Source organism: Heteronotia binoei, chromosome 17 (genome assembly GCF_032191835.1).
Source record: "Heteronotia binoei isolate CCM8104 ecotype False Entrance Well chromosome 17, APGP_CSIRO_Hbin_v1, whole genome shotgun sequence".
Classification (NCBI taxonomy): Eukaryota; Metazoa; Chordata; class Lepidosauria; order Squamata; family Gekkonidae; genus Heteronotia; species Heteronotia binoei.
The window spans coordinates 13,711,247-13,737,642 of record NC_083239.1 but is presented as its reverse complement, the minus strand read 5'-3'; the positions used below and the strand labels follow the sequence as shown (position 1 = coordinate 13,737,642).

Genomic DNA, 26,396 nt, shown 5'->3' with positions numbered 1-26,396 from the left:
AGTTTACGCAACAAAAGGATGGTGAAGGGCCTTGTGCTCGCTGCTGATGTCCATGATCAGGAACACAATTTCTAGCTCTAGTGATATGAACACACACAAAGTATCCTTCTGAAGGTGTAAGAGAAGCAAATAGGCTAACCATATGTCCTAGCAAGCACTGTGTGCATTCTGGGAGGAACCAAAATAAAGTTACACAAAGTTCCTGCTATAAACACATTTGCCAGAATGCTTATCCCAAAGAATTTACTGCAGAGGAAATCAGCAGACAGGCATTCTACAATATTCCTCTGAGGAGGTGGCAAAAAAGGGTATACATCAGTTATATTTATTGTTCCTTCCAGAGCACCAAAACTTTCCTTTCAGATTTAAGAGTGAACTAACCAGCCTGCTGATTTCTTCTTGCCTGTCTGGAGCAGATCTTGCAGTCGCTTTGATCATGGTTGATGTTTGATTGTCTGTCAGCTTCTTGATACATCGTTGGCCTGCTACGATGTTACATACCTATAAAAATACAAAGTGTTACAAGACTGAACTCAACATGCTTTGAATGAATTACTGTGCACCCATGTTATAAAATATGCCTTGTGATGTTAAGAATGATATATATACCAAATCCCAGAAAACCATTGTGGGAGGATCCTTCGTATGTTTAAGTGTTCCTTAATAAGAAATTCAGTAAAATTAGGTAAGCTCTCCATAGGCCAGTTTCTCTGATTGTCTTGTGAAATACACAGCTGTTGGGGAATGCTGGGTAAGTAATACAAGGCAACAAATAAGGCTGTGTCAACACAGATGCTTATGAATGCGCTCAAGAATTCCTTGCAGCACAGAAACTCCAGAGCAGACAAACAATGTGTACGGGTTCCTTGAAGAACATTTTAAAACAACTACCATACAGCCAATTAATGGAACATCTGGCTAGCTAAGCAACATATCAGCTGTGTTTGTTTCCTTCCTACTAGCATGCAGCCTGAGAGAGGCCAGAGATGAAAGCTGAAGAGTGATAACCAAAGGGCTCCTGGCACATGGTACCTGTGGCCACTGAATGAGCCTTCTGCTGGACTCAAAATTTGCACAGAGTTTGGCTTTGCATTTGTTTTATTTATGTCCTGCATGTTCATAGCACAACCTGATAGCCAGTACAATCCATCTTGATAAAGTCCCAGAGGATACTGCCTCTCCTTCAAATGGCTCAGAATGACATACAAATAATTGAGGGACTTTGCACAAAGGACTGTTCCTCTTCAAGTAAAACAATAAAGCTCTTGTAACACATCCAAGGTGTGTAAAGTCCTTTATGCCACAGAGCTGGGAGAAGGAAGGAAGACTCTCTCTCTCTCTCTCTCTCTCTCTTGTGTTAGGAGGAATTTAGGGACCATCTTAGATAGGAACTGTACAGTAGGACTTAGAACTACCCTCTCTTTGTGAAATTTGATGAATTGGGAATCTGCCATATGGGCTGCTAACTCTCCTACCTGAAGTGATAGGCACTAAAAGCACAACCATAAGAGAGAACAGAATATGAGCAAGTTGCTAATGGCTCAAAAGGAGCCAACAAAACAACAGACAAAGACCATTAAGATAGTACAAGAACCTTTGTGATAAATACTGTGAAAACCTTTAAAGAACATCCTAGAAGACTGGTGTCAGAATAGTCTCCTGCCCTCTACTATGGCATGAGAAGCACAAATTGCTGCCATATGGACCTTAACAGAAGAAACTGCTACTCCAGAGGATTTTAATTATAAGAGATATTTGAGTACTAGAGGAAATGGACACTTAGATGCAGGGAAACCATTAAAAGGCAATCTGAACACGATTGGTCATCTGACAGCAATGCTGATTCTGTGAACTTTTAGGCAGATCATAAGGAGGGCAAGATGGGTTGCATCAGTGCTTAGTTCTCATGCTCCTTCCTTACATGCCCAGGGAACACTGGTCACCACTTGGGAGTCAGGCAGCAATTTTTCTCCAAGCCAGTTTGGACAAGGGAGTGGAGCAGGTGTCAATGGGGTCTGTGGGGGGAGGTATTTGTGAGTTTCCTGCATTGTGAGGGGTTGGACTAGATGGCCCTGGAGATCCTTTCCAGCTCTAGGATTCTAATGTAAGAAGGATTCCTTTAAGGAATGGAAGGATAGTTTGAGTGAGGTAAACAAAAGGCTTTGACAAATAAAATGCAAGCTGGTGATCAGACAGGCAAAAAGGGACTGTAAGGAACATATTGCAAAAAATATAGAGAACAACAATAAGAATTTCTTCAAATATATTAGAAGCGGAAAACCAACCAGGGAGGCAGTGGAGCTCTTGGATGACCAAAAGGTAAAAGGATTACAAAAGGATGATAGGGAAATGGAAGAGAAGTTGAATACATTTTTTGCCTATGTCTTCACTGCCAATTTCAGGAGGAGTGTCAAAAGACCTGACTCAAGTTCAGGTGACTAGAGAGGAGGTCCTACAACTGACAGACAAATTAAAAACTGAAAAACTGCCAGGCCCATATGGCATCACATCAAATGTGAACTTGTGGATCTCCTAACAAAAATATGCAAACACTAAAATCTTCCTCCATTCCCGAGAACTAGAAGATACTTAAAGTAACCCTCATCTTTTAAAAAGTTTCCAGAGGAGATCCAGGAAATTACAGACTGATTCGTCTAATGTTGATACTGGGTAAACTGGTGGAACCCATTATCAAATACAGAATTGGTAGGCACATTGGTGAAAAGCTATTGATGAAGAATCAGCATGGATTATGTAAGGTAGACCTTGTCTCACTAACTTTTTAAAGTTCTTTGAGGGGGTGAACAAACATGTGGACAAGGGTGACCCAGGAGATGTTGTTTACCTAGACCTCCATCAAAGACTCCTAAGCAAACTCAGCAGTCATGCAATAAGAGGATAAGTCCTCTTGTGGATTAAAAACTGGTTAAAAGGAAATGGAGAGTGAGTATAAATGGACAGTTTTCAAAGTGGAAGACAGTAAGAAGTGGGTACTTCAGGGCTTGGTACTATGTCCAGTGTTTTTTAATTTTTTCATTAATGTTTTGAAGTTGTGAGTAAGCAGTGAAGTGGATGACACTAAGTTGTTCAGAGCAGTGAGAACCGGGAAGAACTGTGAGGAGCTTCAGAGGGATCTGTCAAAGCTGGGCAAGTGGGTGTGAACGTGGCAAATGAGGTTCAATGTGGGCAAGTGCAAACTAATGTATATTGAAGCCAAAAATTTTAATGATAAATATACATTGATGGGGTTCAAACTGGTGGCAACTGACCAGGACAGAGATCTTGGAGTCATGGTAGATAAACTTACTGAAGATGTCGACTCAGTGTGCGATTGCAATAAAAAGGCAAATGCTATTATGGGGATTATTAGGATGGGGAGAGAAAACAAATCAACCAGTATTCTAATGCCCTGTATAAATCTACGGTGCAGCCTCATTTGGAATACTGTGTACAGTTCTGGTCATCACACCTCAAAAAAGATACTATATCTTTGGAAAAGGTGCAGAAAAGGGCAACTAAAATTATTAAGGGGGATGGAACACCTTCCCTATGAAGAAAGGCTAAAGAGGCTAGGGCTCTTTAGATTGGAGAAATGATGACTGAGGGGGTTGACATGACAGAAGTTTACAAAATTATGCATGAGAAAGAGAAGATAAAGAAATATTTTTCTCCCTTTCACACAATACACAAACTCAATAGGCACTCAACGAAATTAATGAGCAAAGGGCTTAGAATACATAAAAGGAAGTACTTCTTCACGCAAAGGGTAATAAATACATGGAATCCACTGTTGCATGAAGTGGTGGTGGCTACCCCACCATACAGGGCATGGTATATAGTTTCTAGGCCAACAGATCACTCGTGGTTGGAACACCAACCCTGATGGAGCACATCAGCTCCAGCATTATCTGAACAGCTATGTAATGTCATTCGGAGATCCTTCACATGATGCTAAATTGCCACAGCTTCTGCACAGGGTTAACAATATCATGCCTCCCTGCTTGTTTATATAAAACATCATGGCTGTGCCATCTACAATGGAGAAGTGCAAGGTGCCATCACGGAGTGCTGTTAATCTAAGTTGTGCATGTCTTCTCAAGACCACCACAAATGCCATGGCTGTGGTGGATGAGTCAGCGGCATGTCTTCCAGCATCGATTTGCTACTTTGAGAGGGAGATGGCATCTGTTTGGATAAGTTTTGCCAAGGACTTTGTATCAGACAGGATCAGTTCCATTAGTCTATCACTTGCAGGGCACAATGCCTTTCTTTATGCTTGGTCTTTGTCTTGGGACTTCTTAGGAAGTGGTTCCAATGAACACTTGGAAGGCAACAGTCTGGGTGACCTATATCTCCTATGGATCAGATCCAGCCTTGCAATGGATAGAACCGAGACAACTGAAGATGGCCAGGATGGATGGGCTGTCTGCAGCACCAACTTCAACACTGGGGTCTGACCCACTAGACATTCAGGGCTTGTTAAGCCTTTTCCCCAAAGGGCAGTCTTGAGATGGGAAACAGAGTCAATCAAGGCCTTGTGTGTGAACTGCTGACCTAGCTTACAGGCCACAACAGCATAACTTCCCCAAGGCAGATTAAACAGAGGGCATGCTCATTCGTCCTCACCCTTTCCATCCTGCAGAAGGAACATTTTTAAAGAGCATCTTCTGAGCCATGGTAAAGTCTGTCTTAGGAATGAACAGAGGAAAAAAAAGAAAGAAAATCTCATGAAGCTAGAGAAACTTGATCTTCATGATATGGTGGGGAAGAACAAACTGAGGGAAAGGGAGTGCCTCCCCTTGGAGCACACAACTGTCTGAGCAGGAAAATGGCTTCTGCCATGCTCTGAAGGGGATGGGTCCCCCCTTTTAAAGCGTCTAGGGGCTAGAAAAATCTTCCAATTGGCTGGCCTATACACGCACAGTCTCAATGTGGGACTATACAGAAGACTGAATGAGGAATTCAGGGAACGTCTATTAATGGAAATCTACCACTGGATCCAAACATTGCTCTCTGTGAAAATCTGTGGCTTTCTAGAAAAGATGAGCAGGTTGCAGGAAGTGAGCCTGGCATAACCTTAGTGGGCCTTTTGGTCCACCCAAGGCACCAAAAGAGGTCTGCAAACATCCACATTCCTTCTCCTTGCTTCCCGGCCTGTTCTAGAAAAAACTCAGAAGATCCTTCCTTCTTACCCTCTTCACACCTTGTGGCTATTACAGGCAGCTCTCCCAGTATACCCTGTTCCAGCTTTCCAACTATTTTATTTTCCAAATTTTTATCCTCCTGTTCTGCCCTCATAAGGGCTAGCAAGGCTTATAAAAATTAAATACAAATAAACCCACATTTTAAAAACGATTAAAGGCAACAAAACCATTGTTAAAACAATTAAAACCAGAGCCAAACTACATGTACAAAAGCATAAAAACATTGGGCAGCAAACAGGAATCACTGAGGAATGCCAAGCAAAACAGAAGTCTTTACCCACTGGGTGACATCCCTGGTCAGACCTTCCAATCACCAGTAAGCACTGCCGTCTTGCAAGGATTAAGCTCCCATTTATTAGCCTGCATTCACTCCAAAACTGCCTCTAGGCACAGCGTTCAGGATTTCTACAGCCTCCCTGGGATTGGCCAGAAGTGCAAGACAGAGCTGAGTGTCACCTTTATAGCGGTGACAGCCCATGCTAAATCTTAGGATGAGCTCACCCAGCAGTTTCATGTGGAAGTTAACGAGCACCGGAATCAAGATGGAGCCTTGTGGGACCCCAGTTAGTTAGCAGGCCCTAGCTGAACAGCCCTTGGGCTTACCATCTTCCCACAGCAACATCCCCCAATCCTGAGGGCCCAGTACAGTATAGGGCAGCCCCAAGCTCTTACAGGTGGGTTGGATTTTAAAAAGTGTACAAAAACGATTTCACTCTTCCTCATTTAAATAAAAAGCTGCCCTAATCCAAAGGGCCCAGGCTGGCCCGATCTCATCAGATCTTGGAATCTAAGCAAGGACAACCCAGGCTAGTACTTGGGTGGGAAGCCACCAAGGAATTCCAGGGTTGCTATGGACAGGCAGGCAATGGCAAAGTGTGTCATGTGTTGAAAACCCTACAGGATCATCATAATTCAGTAGCAACTAGATGACACTTTACACACACACACACAAATAAAGAGTTGCTCAAACTTCTGGCAAGCAATTTGCACATGACACATCGTAAAAATGTGGCAAAACCCTATGAGCCACATAAAGCAAGCAGCATTCGGAGTATATTACTTCAAGAGGCAGGTAGGTGTGTTTCTGCTCCTGTCCCACTTGTAGACAAGGAAGATGAGGATACTTCAGCTGGAGGTTGTACTTTTCTCTGAAGTACTGTGCTACTGTTCTTTCCACAGTCTGACCATTTTCTAACTGCAAAGGGAAGCTGGGTGGGGGGGAAAGGAACATTTTAGTCAAAGCAGAATTGGGAAAGTTCATCATTGCTGGACTAGAAAAAGGTTCATGACCTGTATGCATTTTAATCCTTCCACACACCCAAAAATCACACTAACTTGGGTTTCAAACATTTGCTTACGTTTGATGACTGGCAGGTCTCCTTGTAACATTACAGACACGGTACTTCCGTCTCATTGTTCCACAATGAGTCACTTCAACCTTCAGACCTGTGTGAAAACAATGGGAACAAAATTACTGACAATCAGAGAATGGCTGTGCACAAAAGCTTTGTTACACAAGCTATTTTATAATGGGATATATAAATGTTACCAGTACTATGGAATAATAATGTCAGCAGGTTCCTTATTACAGAACAATTCTACAAAGTGTGCTACAGTTTGAACATTGTAAACTCCTCCTCCTCCCCCCCCCCCAAAAAAAAACAGGGCTGGAAAGAGGTAGACAGGGCTCACATACATCTTTGGAGAGATAGTTAAAAATTATAGTACTTGCTATTATGCCTATTGCGTAACTGGCAAAAAGGGTAGAATGTGTATTATGGCTTTGAAATAATTTGCTATTGTGTATTACTTGTTGTATCTTTAAAAATATTTAAGCAGAAGTTACTTTAAAACGAAATGGGTTGGTGCATATTTCCAAGATCAGTTTACTCCAGTTTGGAGTCATATTTTGTATCCATGGAACTGGTCATCTAAGCTTATCTTTTCATTGTTTCCTTAAGAATGTGAAGTTTGATTAGCCTATATTAGATGCATAACTTTCTACTTCATGGCAAACAAGCCTCACCTGGTAAACTGGAAGGGCAGTTTGCTGTCCACCAATAAGGCTCACTTAATGTCCACTAATGAGGGCAGGACACCCACTACTTTGCTTGGTCAGACAGGCTGAAAAAAGCCTTTGGCAACAGGAACAAAAGGGCATATACCACAGGAAACAATGACTCTATTATATTCCTGCTTAGTCTTGACTGACAACTGATAACTCAGGAGGAAGCCCTTTTAGCACTGATGGAATAGGAAACACAGAAATGATGCCCTGAATCAAAGTGTATGTGTATTTGCATCCTACTAAGTGCCACAAAATAGCTTTGCCATCTTCTTCATATAAGCTGCAAAGGAAACTTGAAAGGGAACGAGTCACAGACAGCCATGCCAGAACAAGCCAATGGTTGCCTTCCCCACCTATCCCCACTGCAGTCACAGGATGCTCAAGTTAGTCACAGAGAGGAGGTGACACCTTACCTTAGCCTTCACCCAATTTATGTGACTGCTCTTATCAATGCAATTGTTTGTTTGCATACAGAGGGATTTTTGGCAAGGAACATCCATTGGTTATCCTGACCTGGATGGCTCAAACTAGGCTAATCTTGTTAGATGTCAGAAGTTAAGCAAGGTTTGCTCTGGTTGGTATTCAGATGGGAGACCAAAGACTAGAGTTGCTACACAGAGGAAACCCATCTCTGTTCATCTGCTGCCTTGAAAACCCTATGGGGTCATCATAAGCTGGCTGTCACCTGAAGGTTCTTGGCAGCACTTTTAACTACCATTCATTTGTGATGAGAAACAATGTTGAAATTTAATGTTATAACATGAGTAGATGTCATGAGACAAAAGCACATCATAGGAGATGCCTCTCTCTACAGAGTTTTTTTGCTTGTTTTTGATGTGCAGTGTTCAAGTCCACAAAGTCATAGGAGTAAAGGTTTCCCTGCATGCGCTACAAGGATGGAACTGCAGATTCTGCATCATCACACACATATGGAATAGCGTGTGGATGGCAAGTAGATTATGCCATGTATTTTTAAAGAACGCGTATTTTTAAAGAATGCATAGGAGAGAATTTATCAAAGGTACCAGTGAGAATCTTGAAGCTACCCCGGAAAATCCACAGAGACCAGGGTTCCATTTCCCCACTTACCCTTTATCTCTTTGGTGAATTTTACCCGGTGAGAATCAGTCAGAGGTCGTGGCTGTTCATCAATGTTGTGAATATCAAGAACTTCACACATGAACTGAATTACAGGTTGTGCTTTGTAGAAGGCAGTGGCAGAAACTAAAGAGAAAACAAACCTATTAAGGATATGGATGCTCTTCCTCAAACAATTGAAACAACTGTTTTGGAAAAGGCTAAAGCAGGTCATACAAAGAATAGTTCTGCGCAAGGGTTTTCAATGCTCTCCCCCAGACTGGATGCTCCCATGCAGACAGACAGACATAAACACAATCCAATTTTATAAGTATCTTACTGTGAAAGTTCATGAATATTCATACACCGAGAATATGAAAGACTGCCTTGGTATGTTTTTCCCCAGCAAGTGTTTTCACTGTGTACTTGTTTCTGCTTTTCCTGATCTACACAATTTCAGAGGATAGTGCTGGCCTTGAACATATATAATGGACCACACCACAGAAGGCAATCTTTCCCTTCATGAACCAAGAGAGGTTGCCTAATTTATGTAGTTAGAGAATACTTTACACAGTAACCTGTACCTTTAACAAAGTTTGATGCCTTCCTCCAGTTTGTGGCTCTTCCACAGAGGGAACAGCCTCTTTTGTCAGATGAAGGCTACAAACTTCTCTGAGGAGTAGTGGGGTGCATGCATATTTCATACATGACCGTCTAAACAAAAAAAAAAACACATGATGCACGTAGAGGCCTCAAAGAGCCTACATTTCACAGATTATATCATGAACCAATATTACCAATCCTTTACTAGAAATTACTATCCAATTTTTGTATTTACTGAAAAGTTCCCGTCCTGCTTTTCTGCTCGATGACCTTCAAAGACTCTAACAATTATATTTCAAATACAACCTCCCCCCCCCCAAGCCATTAAAATCAGAATGCACAAAATTTAAACTCAAAATACAAAACACATCCCTCCTGGAAGGGGGGTGGAGAGAAGTTCCACAGATCCTATGAAGCTTGTTCCGCTAACAGTGGCACTTCACACCTGTACAAAGAGCCTTCTGCTGGCAGAAAGCCTCTTGCATCAGTGGAAGATTCCTTGAAGCACTGCTCTTAGTGGAACATATCAATGTGGTTCAAACTCAATGTGAACAGACAGGCAACACAATGAATCTTCTGATACAGAAAATTTTTAAAAATTGCTATCAAAAGACCCTGTTACATATTTACCTACCACACCTGGACTGTATCACCATTAAACACATCAACACAAGTATAGGAAGAACAGGCTTCTCTAGATATATCATTAAAGAGGCAGGGAAGTTGAGCTATTAAAAGCAGATTTTTTTTTAAAGAGAATGGCCTCATTCTAAGAGGCTCAGCAAAAAACTGCTTGCAAACACTGCATCAAGCTAATGTCTCTGCAAATTCTCTCTCTCGACACTGGAAACACCTGGGCACAGCTGTGAAATGATGCTGCTGCACATGCAGGCACATTTCAGTGTGCTGGCACAAGCTTTCTATTTCTAACAAACAGTATTTTAAACAGTTGTGCACATCTGCATGAACTCCCAAGTAAAAGAAAACTGCCAGAAGAGATTGCGGCAGAGTTGCTGAAGCCATCTCTGGCTTGATAATTTAAAAGACATCTTCAGCAGTTTTACAGCTGTAGTTATACATGGCCTGGTATGGATGGTGTTGTGTTTCTTTTAATCAATTTTATGTTCATAAAGCTTGCTTTTTTACTACCTTTGACTTTTAATCCATAAGTCATTTATTTGAGACATGTTTATCCTGCCCCTTCTCCAGGAGCTCAGAGCAGCATAAAATGTTTTCCCTTTTATCCACACATAACAACCATGTGAGGTAGATCAGAAAGAAAGATTGACAGGCCTAAGAACTCCCAGAATGTTTTATGGCTAAATAGGGATGTTTTAACTTCTACCCACTCTTTAATTACTTAGGCTGTGGCTGCAAGTCTGCTCAAACAGAACTACCAATGTTTTAAAAAAATACCCTACTGTAAGCCACTGCTTCTGAGCCTGTACAATAAAGTACAATATAACCTAACAATATAAATCAAAACTAGTTCAGACTCCAGGAGCAAAAAAAGGAAGTGTACAATCTTTCCATTATTCCAGTTATTTAAAAACACTTTACCAAGTGCCTTGAAATTTGTGGAGACATTCGCCATGTAGCGAGCAAAACATTTCCTTATATTTTAAAAACTGTAATTTTACTGCACAGAATAAAGTTTGAGTCCAATGGCACCTTTAAGTTTTATTCTGTGTTTTGCATGCACGTGAAAGCTTATACTCAGAATAGGACTTGAGCTTTATTTTGCTGCTTCAGACCAACATGGCTACCTGAATCTATCCTGCACAGCAGAGTTAGATGTGCTCAAATAATGGTCATTTGATGCGTTGCTAAATGTAACGGCTTTAAGCAAGGATTCATTTTGCTTCTGCCTCTGCAGAAGCAAAAACACAAAGCAAAAACAGCAATATGCTTAAGAATGCTTTCTGCACAGCAGAACTACTAAACCATGAAACAGTTAACAAGGCATTTCTGAGGTTCCCAGGCCTCAAATGCACCGAACACAGAACGTCCCTTTACAAATACAACAAAACATTCTTCAGACGTGCGTCACCACCAGCAGCCCGCCAACTTCACATGACACACACTGGCTGACACCTACAGATGTCAATTAACGGAATGAACACAAATAGCTTACATACACATCCAACATACAAGCGAAAACTCAACCTGATTCAGTTTTTCACTATGGTAACCCAACGAGAACTGACTTATTAAGTACATCGCACTCGAAAGGTGACAATAAGGTTCGCTAGATTTCAGAGTGAACTATTTAGTCCATGGCCAAACTCTGAACACTTATGTGTGTTGCTTACACGGGCATTTCCACATAAGATGTGATCTGTTGCTTGTAGCCTTTAAACCTTTAACAAGAAGATTATGCACAAGCAGTTTTTAGATCAGAGATAAAGGGAGGAGGAGCTCATTCTTTAAAACAAGAACGTAAGAAGCAATTTCCATATTAAAACACCCTTCTCTCATCATGCCAAATTTGGTGACCCATATTCGTGATTCACTCCAAAACTATTTCAGTGAGATTTGGTTGGTATTCCTACATATCTGAAGACAGGACTACGATTAGCAACAGCAGCAGCATAGTGTGCAGTCAGAACGGCAGACTAGCACTGGGAGACTCAGGTTCAAATATCCATTCAGCCACTGGACGACCTTGGGTCGATGGGTAACTCTCTCTCAACCTAACCTGCCTCACAGGGTTACTGTGAGGGGAAGTGAAAGCAATGCATGTGACCCTGAGTGCCTTGGAAGATGAGCTGGATAAAAGTGTGCTAGATGGCACCTTCCCAAATTAGCATACAATAGTCACCTATTTTCCTATAATGCTCTTTGATTCTATTTACTTCATTAACAGCCAGCTTTTCTCCCCAATCATGATACAAAGCAGCTTACGTTGTTTTCCTCACTTTCATTTTATCTTCACAACCACCTTGTATAGTAGGCTTGGCTGAAAGTATATGACTGACCCAGGGTCATCCAGCAAGCTTCCATGGCACAGCAGGATTTGAAACTGGATCTCCTAGATCCTAGTCCAGCACTCTAACCACTACACCACACTGGCATTACCACAGTTGAAATAACAATATTAATCTTAATGGGACACTTTGTGTTGTAGTACTAGTTTAAGTAGGTTCTACTTCAGAAGGTCAATGCAAAAACCTGTACCACAAACTGGACACAGAAGAGGATTGCATAGCATATGTATGGTGCTCACAGTGACTAAGGGTTTACTTGTAACCAATACCCCCTCAAAGCCAAGGAGTCTTGGGAGCAAAAATTCTACTTTGTGAGCTACTGGCATTAAAGTTGTGAGCTACGCATAAATTAGGTTGCGCTTGGGCCATTTTTCCTGAGCTAAGACAAAAATGTGTGAGCTGGAGGCTAAAACTGTGAGCTAGCTCACACTAACTCAGCTTAGAGGCAACACTGCTTGTGACGGATAAATCATTTTAGCAGGACCACTACCTGTTCCATCTCCAAAATGTCACAAATGTGTCTCGGCAGTTGCAGATACTTTTCTAGTTTCATCACAGAATCAGAGGCAAACTATACCCACACAAGGAAGCTCAGCGTGTCATGGCTGCACAACAAACATTATTTTGGCCAGGACACTGAAGAGAGGCTTCCAGGAGACATCACACTGACTAGTGCAGGCACGCAACACTCTGCACTCAGGCATCAAGTGCAAGACACAGAAGTGCAGACCCCTTTTACTGAGCTTTACTTTGCCTTTCAGATACCCTCCAGAACATCACATTCAACTGGTTCATGACAAGCAACAAGGTAGACACAACTTAGACACACTTTCAAACTGGGACTCACTTGTCAACCCATGAATTAATTGGTGAAGCTGCAAAGATCACACTTGTATTTTTGAGGATATTTTAGTTCCGATACTGTACTCTATGAGGAATATTAGATATGACTTCAAACAGCCCTCCTTTTCCCATTCTAGCTGTGCCACTGTATGGCCAGCTAGTAGCTAAACAGAAAAAGCATGCCTGCATGATACAGTAATATCTTCTGTAATAGTACTCTCCAACACAGGTATAAAAATATTGAAAAATACAATATCTGAGTCCTGGGCAACCATGCCTCATGGAAACTCATGGGGCAATTCCAGGACTGGCTAATCAGCTAGAGGAACAGAGTTATGGGTTCCTCCACACCAGGGTCAAAGGGGACCTGGACAGAGTTATGCCAGGACAGCCAAACAGCAATCTATCACTGCCTACCCTAACTGCCCTGACCTTGAGCAGAAGACAGAAGCTGCTTATCCTATTGCGAAGGTGGCCAGGGCATACAGGCCTCGTGAGACTTCCTTAAGTGGGGGGTGGGTATGCTTTAAGATAAATCCTCACAAGTCCAGGTCAAAGAGGATTCCTCAGCCAACTCCATGCATACAGAGAAAAGTAATGACAATGCTGAAAATATGTCTCCATTAGAACAGTGTTACAGATATCTCCTGCAGCACTATTTCACACAGTATTCTGTTTCTATAGAGTTATAGGAGGCACCACTGTATATGAACATAAGAGGACCCTTGCTGGATCAGACCAAAGGTCTATTTAGTTCAGCAGTAGTCATCTAAATGCTCTGGGAAGTTCACAAACGCTCACAAAGAGGGTGAGAAGGCAAATGCTTTCCCCTGTTGTTGCTATTCAGCAATCAGGATTCAAAACTCTGCTTTGAACACAGAGTTTTCATTCTGCCATCATAGCTAATTGCTACTGATAGACCTATTTACCACAGTATGTTAAAACATGTATTCTAATGCATAATTTGCATTTGAATGTTACTGCAAGAATGACACATTTTTGGCAAAAAGCAAGCATCAGAAAATCTTAAGAATAATCCTTTAAATGACCCACCATATATGCATATACCTTAGCATGGAAAAATAGAGTGGGGGAGAAAACAGAGACCATGGTCTAATCATAGAACACTTAGTGTCTCCTGAATTTTTATTCTAGATTAGACGGATCTTAGTCTGGTTTTACAAAAAGATTTTTATAGCATACTCAGGAACACCTAACACAGAATAGTTGTGACTTCATTATTAAAGCCATATTTAGTTTACAAATTGGATATGCAAGTCAGTATATCACATAAAGTATATAAAAGTACATAATGCAAGCTAGTCTGCTCCTGATTAAGCTCAATTTAAGGCAACTGGGTGAGTACAGATTGTAGTTTACAAAAGTGCAAAATTCTAATTCCCCATCCCCACCCTACACTTCATATGGTTTGCAATTCAAAAGGATGTAAGTAGACCTCCTATTTACATATACATAATAATTTCCACATTGAGGTAAGATAGGTTTAGCTATAAACCAAACTGAACACACACTATAAGGGGAAAGCTTTGATCTCTGGCACTCATGGGGAATGGGAATGGGGGTTGCCGATTAATCAAATGTGTCAGATACTCAAGCATATTATTCTGCCCTGTCCACTACCCAAAGAAATCTGGAGTGACTGCACCCTACCCCATTAGGAACACCATGGAAACAACTCCACATGCCTTGGAGGACCTTTCCCTTCTCTCTAAGCCATAGAGCCATCCTATGCAGCAGGTAAGTGGTGCAGCTGCCAGCAGCCATTCAGCACTGCTGGCTCATGACAGAGCTTGAGGCAGCTGGAGGGGAAAGAAGATACTGAAGGAAGAGGTCAACTGGCAGCACCAGCTATCATAAGTCCAGAGCTTATGAATATGGTCAGCTATGCATGCACCTGAAGATTCAAGGGTATGGTGGATGAAAGGGAAAAACTTGTCCTCTGGGCAATTCTTGTCAGTGGAGCATTCTGGATAATCAAGTGGCAGACAACAAAACCAGTAGTGTAAATACACAATATTTCATATTATAATGCAATTACCATATCTGATCCAGAAGTAGACTACAGACAGAAATGGGGGGATTTGTTGTGAATCTCTACTTCTACTGCAAATTCACCTCATCCTGCATTGGGCAGCGGGTTGGACTAGATGACCCTAGAGGTCCCTTCCAACTCTATGATTCTGTGATCCTCCTGGAGCAGCATTTAGGGGAACCATTTGGGATGGGATGGTGGGAAAGCCCCATGATAGAAAATTCCTTCCACTGGATCCAACCCATCATTTTCACGGGAAACATTTTTTGCCAGATTCTCACCATCAATATTCAGCATCATTTTCCACATAGCAGGCCGAACAGACTGATGAAATCCAAACCATACTTCCCGGCCGCCTCCCAAAGGGTGGTCATATCCTTCTGGAGCAGAGAAAAATGAGCGCCCTACAGGTGTGTATCTATATGAAGAAGACATCAAGTTATACTACGGCTGTCCATTGAGATAACTGTCAACCAAGAAAAAAAGCAGAAGCAATAAACCAGAGGTTTTCTTTGCAAAGCTATTAAATTCATCTGTGCTTTATCTAGTCAGACTGAATTCCTAGTAAAAAAATATTGAATAAAAGTGACACAAACTCTTCTTTGCAAGATTTCTAGCATAATTAGATGTTTGGAAGTTATTTAAAAACAGACTGAAATACTCTTTGGGTTCAGCTACTCTGAAAATTATTTCAACATTTCACATAAATGCATATGCACCTACATATAAACTGGGAGTCCCTGAGGAAAATCAACTGGAAAACTACACATATAGCCAGTTTGGTGTAGTGGTTAAGTGCGCGGACTCTTATCTGGGAGAACCAGGTTTGATTCCCCACTCCTCCATTTGCACCTGCTGGCATGGCCTTGGGTCAGCCATAGCTCTGGCAGAGGTTGTCCTTGAAGAAGATGAAGAAGAAGATATTGGATTTATATCCCACCCTCCACTTCGAAGAGTCTCAGAGCGGCTCACAATCTCCTTTCCCTTCCTCCCCCACAACAGACACCCTGTGAGGTGGGTGGGGCTGGAGAGGGCTCTCACAGCAGCTGCCCTTTCAAGGACAACCTCTGCCAGAGCTATGGCTGACCCAAGGCCATGCTAGCAGGTGCAAGTGGAGGAGTGAGGAATCAAACCTGGTTCTCCCAGATAAGAGTCCGCGCACTTAACCACTACACCAAACTGGCTCTCTTGAAAGGGCAGCTGCTGGGAGAGCCCTCTCCAGCCCCACCCACCTCACAGGGTGTCTGTTGTGGGGGAAGGTAAAGGAGGTTGTGAGCCGCTCTGAGACTCTTCGGAGTGGAGGGCGGGATATAAATCCAATATCTTCTTCTTCATCTTCTACATTTACACAGCAGCACAAAATTGATACTGACCCACCTACATGTCAATTCCGGATTCCAATCTACCTCCTTGCTCACTGATTCCTACCTGTCAATTTGGTGCAGTGGTTAGAAACATAGACTCTAGAAGAATTGCTTTGAGTCCCCATACCTCCACATGCACCTGCTGGTGCGACCTTGAGGAATTCACAAGTTCTCTCAGAGCTGTTCTCTCAAAAGCAGTTCTCAAAAGAGCTCTCTCAGCCCCCACCTACCTCACAGGGTGTCTGTTGTGGGGAGGGAAAGGAAAAGAAGATTGTAAGCCGCTCTGAGACTCCAAGTGAAGAGTGGGGTATAAATCCAGTCTCTTATCCTCCTCTTCTTACCCACCTACTTGTAAATTTCAGAAGTCCAGCAGAACTGACCTAAACTACTGACTGCTGAGCAGACAGTTGCTCATGAATCCTTAAACTGAGAAGCACAATGCAGTGGAGAAATGTTTTTACCTATCCCCTTCCTGTTGTACTGAAGAACTGGGGTTGGTGGGGTTGAGTCCTGACTCTAAGTTCCTTTTCACAAGCACATCTCCCCCCTCTACAGATCCTCATAATCTATCAAGGACTACTGTTTTCTTTGAGGCTTTCAATCAGTGGAGTTAATACCGCAGGAAGCAACTTCCTTTCAAACTCCAGTTAATTCTCTCCCTACACCTACATGAACATCCATGGACTTCAATGGGATAAGAATCCTTATTACATCATACAGCAGTTAGATTCGAGTCTAGCAGCATCTTAGGGGTAAGCAAGATTTCTGGGGTATAAGCTCTTGAGATTCAATGCTCCCTTTGCCAGATTTGATTCTTAAAAGCTTATATTCCGAAAATCTTGTTGTTCTCTAAAATGCTACTGGACTCAGATTCAACTATTCTACTGCAGACCAGCACAGCTGCCCGCTGAAACTACATAGCAGAGTTCATTCTTAATTAACCCTCCCCTGAGCATTTTATAAGATATCCCAGGCCACTTAACTCCCCCATCCACCCCCAACCTCCACCTTGTTCAACTGTCCTCAACATTCTGAACTCCCTGGAGAATAATGAGTATATTCAAAGCCTCATCAGTCTTCTGAAAGTTTTTTTTTTCTTTTTAACCAATTGGTATTTCCTGCATATCTGAGGAATCCCCCAAGTATGCAAAATGCCTACTTTGTGGGTGGCCTCATTACACCATCCTGCAGACACACAGGCTAGAGTAGAACATAGTAATAATTGGGCCCAGATATACATCCTATGAATAATGCTAAGAAATCTGTAGGAAGGCAGCATTATCAACATTATCCACAAAACACTGTGAGGAGGCTGAGGGACTTGCCTCCTCATGAATCATGGCAGAGGTAAGGGGACCTTCCCGGTTCACAGCTAAGCCAAATATCCATTAGACTACACTACTCAGCTTGAAGTTTTAACCTTCTTATAGGTCTGAGAGAGAAGTTACTTTTTTATTTCACCACTTAACAGGGAAGTGACAGTGACCCCAAATAAAGGAAGATCAAGATGGGTAGCTGCATTAGTCTGTCTGTAGCAGTAGAAAAAATTAAGACTCCAGTAGCACCTTAAAGACTAACAAAATTAATGGTAGGGCATGAGCTTTCATTAGTCACTGCTCACTTCTTCAGATACTTCTTCCCAAATAAAGGGCAACATATATCAAAGAAGTTTCCTCAAATTTCTGGAACTCTCAAGGTAAAGGATGAACAGCTTAATTTTACTTGTTTTGAGAACCCTAGCAAGTGGGGGGGGAGAAGCTTTCTAATAGCATATATAAATGGAAGGTTGCAATAAAATACCAGCTGTATAATAAAATTCGGTACCTTTTTGGCAAAGCATTAGCATGCTAGGCAAGCAAGGCACTGCCAGTGTGTCTGGTATCATTTTACTATTCTTTGTGCCCATTAACCTATTAGCTGCCCCCTGCCAAAACTGCACAAACATCTAATTGCCCTTGATCTCTCCTGACTGACCTCATTGTGGCAAAGCTTTCCAATTAACCCATGGATTTCCAGATCCTTGTACATATGAAGGAACACACTGTGTCCATCAGACACAAGGGAGTAGCTTTCCACCATATCTGTAGCACAAGTTGTGCAGCTTTTCTTCCTTACAAAAATCCTAAAAGAAGATAAAAGTTTAGAATAGTTCAGAGCTTAACAGGGAACATACTTCATGGAGGGCAGGTGTCGTAGCACCACATCAACAGCGTGCACAGGGTTAGTGCTAATTGGTTTGTCCAGTTCCAGAGGTTCAGGCAAGGTCCGTCCTGTCAGTACCTCATGCAGCAAGTGCCAGCTCACGCGCGAAACAAATTTTATTGACACCTTGAAGGGACGATCTTTGCCTCCTTCTCCTGGCAATGTAACATCCAAATCTACCTGTTGGGAAGGAGAGGAGAAACCAGAAACCAGAAGTGAGCCACATGACTATACTATGGATGTTGCCCTTTTCTTTCCTGACCAAAATATTCAGCAACTGATTTAAAGCAGACTCAAATCCACCACATGGTCCTAATGACGTTCTGAACCCCAAGTAGAGTCCGAAATACCACACCAAAAAGATCCTGCTTCTTGAATTCAGCATGACTTCAAGGAACTTGGTTAAAACAGAAAGAACATGCACACTCAATATCTGCTATGGGGCGAAGAAGATGCACCTAGTTTCCCATTGCATGTTGTGTGGCCAACCACACCAGATGGAAGTTACAAACTGGAAGGCTGGCCACAGAAGGGGACTGTCTGTTGGTCTCTCCATAAAATCTTTCACAGGTTTCTTCAAGCTGTAAAATTCATTACCCTCTTCTCAATACCTTGTCATATTTATTTATTACCTCCCAACTTAATTTTACATGCTGATGTTCAGATTGTTTGCCATAACCCTCACGCTAAAACAAAAAATGATTGTATTGTGCACATTTATCTTAAGTTACGCTCAACTCTCCCTTTGTGACATCCTTGTTAAAATTTAGATTGTAAGGGCCCTCAGTTAGGGACTTGTCTTTTCTGCTTTCGCTCTGAAGCACATTTCACAGTGACGGCACAACATGAGTAGCTAGTAATTCTCTATTAAAAAAAAGTTAGGGTTAGATCCCATCAACTATCCACTGAGGAGGAAAATTTTACCCAATTCCTGCTCCCTGTTCCATGCTTTATTTTACTTCTGATGGTCCCCTGACCCACACTCAGCAAATATTTTGGGAGGGGTGAGGCAGTGGGCTGACGGGGGAAGGCAGAGATTCCAGATTCCACAAGCAGAAATCCATATTCCATAAGCAGAAATCACATACCATCCAACATTTGAAGTATGGATTTTAGACTGCCTAGAAAAAAGCCTTTTGCTGGGAGGTGCTGCCTGATTGTGGAAGCACCCCAATACCTTATGGGATCCCCACAATTGTACCTGAAACAGAGATCCTACAAAACAGGCCAAGTGAAAACACTCTGCTTAGGCCAGAAAACTTATCCAGACGTCTAACGGGTCTTTGGATAAGGTTGCAAAATAGCGTCCTTAAGACTAATTCCAGTCTCCTGTCTTTCCCCCACTCCTACAATGGAGTGCAAAGGAGACTATGGGTTCTATCCAGGTACAGTATCTGCATATCTTAAATCCTGACTGGCAACTGCTACCTAATCCTCTCCTGTTTCTAATACCCCTTCCTGGTACCTATTGCATTGCCCTATGCTAATGTGCAGATCCTTTGCGCAAACCCTTTCTCTTTCCTGCCTCCTCCTTCAGAGTACAGAGGTAAAATTAATCTCAAACACTAAACCATTATGGCCCTCCCTGACTGCCATTAGGAACACATTTTTACCTTCTGCTTTAAAGTAGGAATCTGTTCAAAATACTCAGGAAAGTCCATCAATGATAGTTAACTCAATCACATTCCAGGAGGGTCCAGGAGGGTGGGTGGGACCCACCAAATGTTATATAACCTGAGAGCAAATAACAACTCAGTGCAGCCTGTGTGTGCCAGGATAGGTTGTACCCCTGCTACTCTAAGTAACGGGCCTCTTTGACATGTCACGCTGGCCATGCACATCCCCATCTTCAAAGTCTACATGGACTTCTGCACATCTGGACAGGTAATATCACCTCTGTAACAATCCCTGAAAGTCTCTATTCCTCACTCCTATTTTCCTAGCCTCCAGATTGTGTGCATTTTGGTTGCTTATGTGTGATGGTATTCCTAAATATTTTCCTAAGTAAACATTTTAAACTATTTTAAATCTGGAGTCTTCTTTCTGATACTGGGCCTCCATATTATTGGTGAGAGAACCCCACTTCAAAACAGCTCTACCTCTGGCCTGCCTCTGCTAATCTCCCCAAAAGAGAGGAGACCCCAGCAATTCCAGTAACGAGTGGTTTTAAAAAATCAGCACTTTATTTGCTTACAAAATCAGAGCTAAAGGAAAGACAAGATACCTTACCCCAGTAGTTGCCACGGGGAGTGGATTGGCTGTGTAAAGGCTTCTTTTACCATCATAAACTGGTCTACGGTCCCCAAATATTGTTACTTTAAAATGCTGCACCATTGAATCCACCACCTCTCTAGGGAAATAAAAAAGAGAGCATTTGCATTTAAACAGTGTGCCATTAAGGAAGACCATCGGTAAGGTACATACACCTGTCACAAGTTTTAGACTACTTCCTGCCTTAGATGATACATTTAAAGTCACCTAGTTCAGCCAGGCACAAGCAGTTATCCAAAAGGTGCTAAACTAAATGACAACAGCAAAGCCTGAATGACTATGCACAGTAGGATGGAACATAATGGCCACTGCTTTCTCCTCAAAGCCAAAGATAGCTTTGAAGAGAGAAGCCAAAACGACTCACAACTTGCTGTGTTTAAACACTAGGAGAGACACAGTGCCCCACAGCCTTCCAACATTTTCTCCCTGGTCTTATTCAGCTCTATGGAGTATTTACATAAACCAGTGAGTACGTTTTGCTACTACAAGGCATAAGATCCATGTGAGTAACTGTAACATTATGACAGAAGCTAGGTTCAATGGCTTCACAACTACAGATATGAGGCTTGCACCGGAAACACACACACAAAACCAAAATGTTTTTGGTCCTAGTTCCCGCCCCCCCACCCAAGCTACTAAAGGAAAAAGCTGAAATTTTTGGGAGTACTCAAGAAAGTCCTATGAAATATTTTCTCTTTTGGATGTGTGAAAAGCAATCAGAATATGTAGAATGAAGATTTCTACAATCTACAGCACTAGATAATAATTCCTGCATATACAGTATATATATGCCACATATTTAAGAATATGAACAGTACTGGAATCCAACAAAACAGTATGAGCTTTTGAGATTCAAAGCACAGAGACAAATGAGAATGGAGATCTATCAGGCCTTATATCCAGGTCAGAAGGTAAGCCAGGTGGGATCAGGATGCAGCATAATATCCCTTTAAAGCTTCTCTGCAGAAGAACTCAGTTCTTAAGTCCGCAATGGAATGTTCTGGAAGATTAAAATATTCCCCCACTTGTTTCTCCATTTCAGACCTCTATACCTACTTTCCTTCTTCTAATCAAACTGATTGTTTTGCATTGTGCCTCTACAACCTGATTCCAACTAGCCCTTCTTTGTAACACTTCTCCCACTTTCTAACCAGGATATAAGGGCTGATGGAACTTTGTCAGATACAAATAAAAATGAAGTGAGTTTTTGGTTCCTGAAAGTTTATACTCTGCGAAATTATGATGGTCTTTAAGGTGCTACTGGACTCATTTTTTGTTCTACTACTGACTTACACAGCTGCCCACCTGTTTAAGGATATGTTTAGTTCCAGGGCTTTTTTTGTAGAAAAAGTCCAGCAGGAACTCATTTGTATATTAGGTCACACCCTCCAACAGCAAGCCAGCCAGAACTGAACTCCTGATCCAAGAGCCCATCTGGGAAAGGGCAGAATATAAATTTACCAAATAAATAAAATAAAAATAAAAGCCCTAGTTTCATCTGTAATATCTATAATAATATCTACAATATGTTATAATCACAGTGTTTTAAAAGTTATAAAGACTTGCTTGCTACAAAATTTGTTTTCTACTTCCAACTTTATTTTCTGTTATGAAATCCACAGACCCAAAACCAAGACACATATGCAAAGCTAGCGCAACACTGCATCAATTTGCAGTTCCCTCATTGGGAATTTTGCTTGTAGAAAACCAAGGAACACACTTTTAAATTATATAAATGCGCTAAACAGTACATTTGTACATGCTAGATTATAACTTTTATGTTAAGGCACTAAAAGATGCTTAGTTGAGATGGTTATTGCATAAATTTTAATTTTTCTCTATAAACATTTCTCCCCCATGGATTTAACATTTCTGGAAGTTGCACATTTCTGCTTGCAGCAGCATCCTGCACTGCTGTGAGTCGCAGCTGTCTCAAGAGTCTAATTCAAGCAGACCTGGACCTTTTAAACTAGCCAATAGCAATCTTAGGAGAGAGTGTTAGACTTGGGCCTCATGATAGTTAAACCCCTCCTCTGCACAACGGTCGCACCCGCCATACTTGCCTTGAAACATATATGTCCTTTTTCATATCTCAGTCTATAAAGCTCCCTTTCAGGGAGTGAGACTTGGGCCACATGATGGTTAACCCTTCCTTTGCACAACTGTCTCATCCTCCATACCTGCCTTAATGCTGTAGATCAGGCATGTCAAATATGCAGCCTGGGGGACGAATTAGGTCCCCGGAGGGCTCCTATCAGGCCCTCAAGCAACTGGCTGTTGTTTGCTTCCTTCTCCCTTTCTCTTGCTTCCTTCTGCATAACAGCCTGCTTTGCCAGGCTTGCTCAATTACACAGGAGCTACAGATCAAAGCCTTTTCCCCCCCATTGGCTGAGACTCCTCTCACAGGTGGGAAGGGAGATCTTACTTTGTCAGGCTTTCTCCATCATACAGCAAAACTACAGAGCCAAGCCTCTCTTCCTTTTATTGGCTGAGGCTCCTCCCCCTCCTGGTCCCCTGGGGAAGGAAGGGAAGAGCCAGAACTTCCTTTGCCCAGTTCCCTGGATCACATGGGAGAGATACAAAGAAAGCATCTTTAAGATCAACGAGTGCTTATGTTTTAAGCACATTTTAAGTTTAAAAAAATCTTTGTGTTTGTCTGGGTCCTTTATAAAATTTATCTCTCTGCTACCTAATCATAAATAGATACACACATGGCCAGGCCCGACATGGCCCAGCCCGACAAGGTCTCATTTATGTCAGATTCGGCCCTCATAACAAATGAGTTTGACACAGTGTAGATTGTTTTACATAAAAAAAATTACACTACATATTTGAACCAGTGCTCCCAATCATTTAATGTATTTACATTGTCTATAATCCACCTTTCTCATTGAAACTCAAGGAAAATTACACAGTGTAAGTCAATATAATCAATAGGATGGGACATTCAATAAACAGTAATAGGATGTGTGTTGCAGAACTCTGAACAGCTGAAATGAAGCATATGCATTAAAAGAATACATTAAACAATGCATAAATGACATGGTAGGACCATTATTATAGAAATACAGTACTATACACAGTACTACAGTCCATGATCCCTCATCCTTTTGTCAAAGTAGAAAATAGAAATTCCTCCCCTGAAATTTCCCTTTTTTATTTCTAAGCTTTCACATGTCTAGATATATTATTTTGCCTGTTAGACATAAAGTATCTAACAAGGCATTTTTTTATCCATTACAAATGGATCACAGCTTCTTTTTTAAACTAAATCTGCATGTACATAATCAAAATTCCCCAACAAAACTTTTCACATATTGAACACTAAGAGAGCAATCCTAAGTAGATCTACTCTGAATTCTTCCAAGGTCTATTCAATGGGGCTTACTCCCAGGAAAGTGCTCTTAGGATGGCACTGTAAGAAAGAGTACTGCAGTCCAAGCTCTCTGCTCACAACCTGAGTTCAATCCCAGCAGAAGCTGGATTCAGGTAGCCAGCTCAAGGTTGACTCAGTCTTCCATCCTTCCGAGGTTGGTAAAATGAGTACCCAGCTTGCTGGGGGTAAAGTGTAGAGGACTGGGGAAAGCAATGGCAAACCACCCTGCTAAAAGTCTGTTGTGAAAACGTCGTAATGCAATGTCACCCGAGTCGAAAACGACTGGCATTTGCACCTTTACCTTTATTAAAAGAAAGGAAATCTTTAGATAAGCATTCCACTGTAGTAGCTAAAGCAAGGAGTCTTACAGCACTAAGCACTGAGGACAAAGTACAAGTCATAAAGTCCACACAAAAGTTTATTCCACAACAAAATTAAGTGAGTTCCCTAGAGACTGCCAATCAAAAAGTGATTTTATTTAGTTCAAAGAGTTAGTTTTTAAAACTAGAGTATTATTTTTTATATTTATTTATTAGCTGCCTTTCTATTTTATGGAATTCAAGCTGCCTTACAATGTAAATAAAATAATCTGAAAAAATACCTTGAAGACCATAGTTAAAAATCACATCTGGTATTGCAATAAATGAATTAATACAATGCAGTCCTAAATGAATTATTTGTTCATATGCAGTATATGGTGCATTGCTTATTCTGTTTACTTACATATTTTAATGTCAGTTGCTCAGAGTTTGTTATGAAGACTTATAAAAATGTAAGGAGGAAGGCAGTGGGGAGATAAGTACAACCTAAGCTTTCTTATTCAAGCCACCTAGAGCCATTTGTCTTGCAGAGGGTAAGCTCTTTACTTGTGCCACTAACCTGTGAGAATAGAGAGCATGATAGACTGGCAACCCTGACTTTAGACAAATGCGCCATATGACATGGGGGATGATCCGAATTTTATGAAGGTGGAACTGCAGCTAGAACCAAGAGAGCAAAATACTATCAATACTGCAGAACAAATCTGTCTGACTTGTTATCTTGCTCCTGAAGTACACCAGTCACCAATTCTCTGAACTTACCATTTGTAATACATGTAAGGTGCAAGACCAATGGTGTACTGATTCCTTGCCACCAACCTATCTCAGTCCTACTGGGCTAGCTTCTTGAGTCTACCTTGTGGCCCTGCCTATCCTGTTCCCATTACAATTGGGATACACACATCTGTACCTTGCAATATAAATGCTCGTTTCAGCTTACTCATTGTTCTAACCTATTGCTACTGAGAGCTGGGATATAAATATTTTAAATAAATAACTGAGTCTTAAAATGTCATTGAAAAAGACCCATTTGCTGTCTTGCATCTAATACTACTCATTTGGAGTCTTTAGGATAAGATGAACTATAAGCCTAAATAAAATATCATTTACCATATTGTCTAAACCTTTATTCCACTACCACACCCAATCCCATGCACATCAACAGTAAAATGCTCTCTTTCTGGAATACTAATATACTGTCTTTCCCAGAGCCGTGGCAAATGAAGGCAGCTTACAAAAAAGCTTTACCTGAAGGCAACAGGCAATCAAACAAAGAAAACTAGACAACATACAGCTGTGTAACATTCTCTCAAAATAATATCCTCTTCATGAAATTAACTACAAAGTGTCCACATAATAAGAATAGCCTTATCTGGAGGAGGGTGATATAGTGGCCCTTTGCACTTCCTGGAGGAGGGCATTCTAGAATGCCTGAACAGCCACACAAAAAGTGAAGTCCCCTTCTGTGAAGGAACAAGCAGCTGAAAGAGAGAGCTAACCCAGGAGAGGACCCTGGAAGCACTGGCGGTGTCAAAATGACTCAAAACAAGCAGACAATTAAAAAATAAGGACATAAAAAACGGCACTCCAGGTTATGTAGGTATATTTATGCATTGAAAACAAATCTGAGGGACACATTTAATGAGACCCCTGTGTGGGATGGCTGTCAGCCAAACTGCTAAGAAATGCCTAATTCATGCACTCCAGCACAAATATTAATACTTATCAATGCATTTATTTACATATTTATTCATGTATCATCATTATCAACGATCCTTTGTAGATCAATGCAAGGCAAAGAACATTCCATGTAACGCTTACAATTTTAAAATTGTGTTTTTGGGGAAACAGAAAAGGCATGATAAAGGAAAGGGTGATGCCAGAAAAAGGAAAGGAAAGCTATGAACGGTGGCAAGGAGAGCGGGAAATAAATGTGAGAGCTAGACTTAACATGTAGCTTTGTCTTGTACATGCTTACTCAGAACTAAGCTGCATGGAGTTTAATGGTGCTTGTGCCTGAATGAATGT

The 26,396-nt window shown here is 41.5% G+C and overlaps 1 protein-coding gene across 1 annotated transcript in view; it reads right to left on the bottom strand.

Annotated features, from left to right (window-relative positions):
• The window catches only part of LOC132586117 (protein argonaute-3), a 60,505-nt gene that overhangs the window by 16,263 nt on the left and 17,846 nt on the right, over positions 1-26,396 (bottom strand). The window contains exons 3-9 of the mRNA XM_060258067.1: positions 20,631-20,751; positions 18,373-18,581; positions 15,117-15,253; positions 8,362-8,496; positions 6,563-6,650; positions 6,265-6,412; positions 382-501 (exon numbers count right to left, since the gene is read on the bottom strand). Of these exons, the coding sequence (XP_060114050.1) occupies positions 382-501; positions 6,265-6,412; positions 6,563-6,650; positions 8,362-8,496; positions 15,117-15,253; positions 18,373-18,581; positions 20,631-20,751 (958 nt within the window). The remainder of the gene's footprint in view (positions 1-381; positions 502-6,264; positions 6,413-6,562; positions 6,651-8,361; positions 8,497-15,116; positions 15,254-18,372; positions 18,582-20,630; positions 20,752-26,396) is intronic.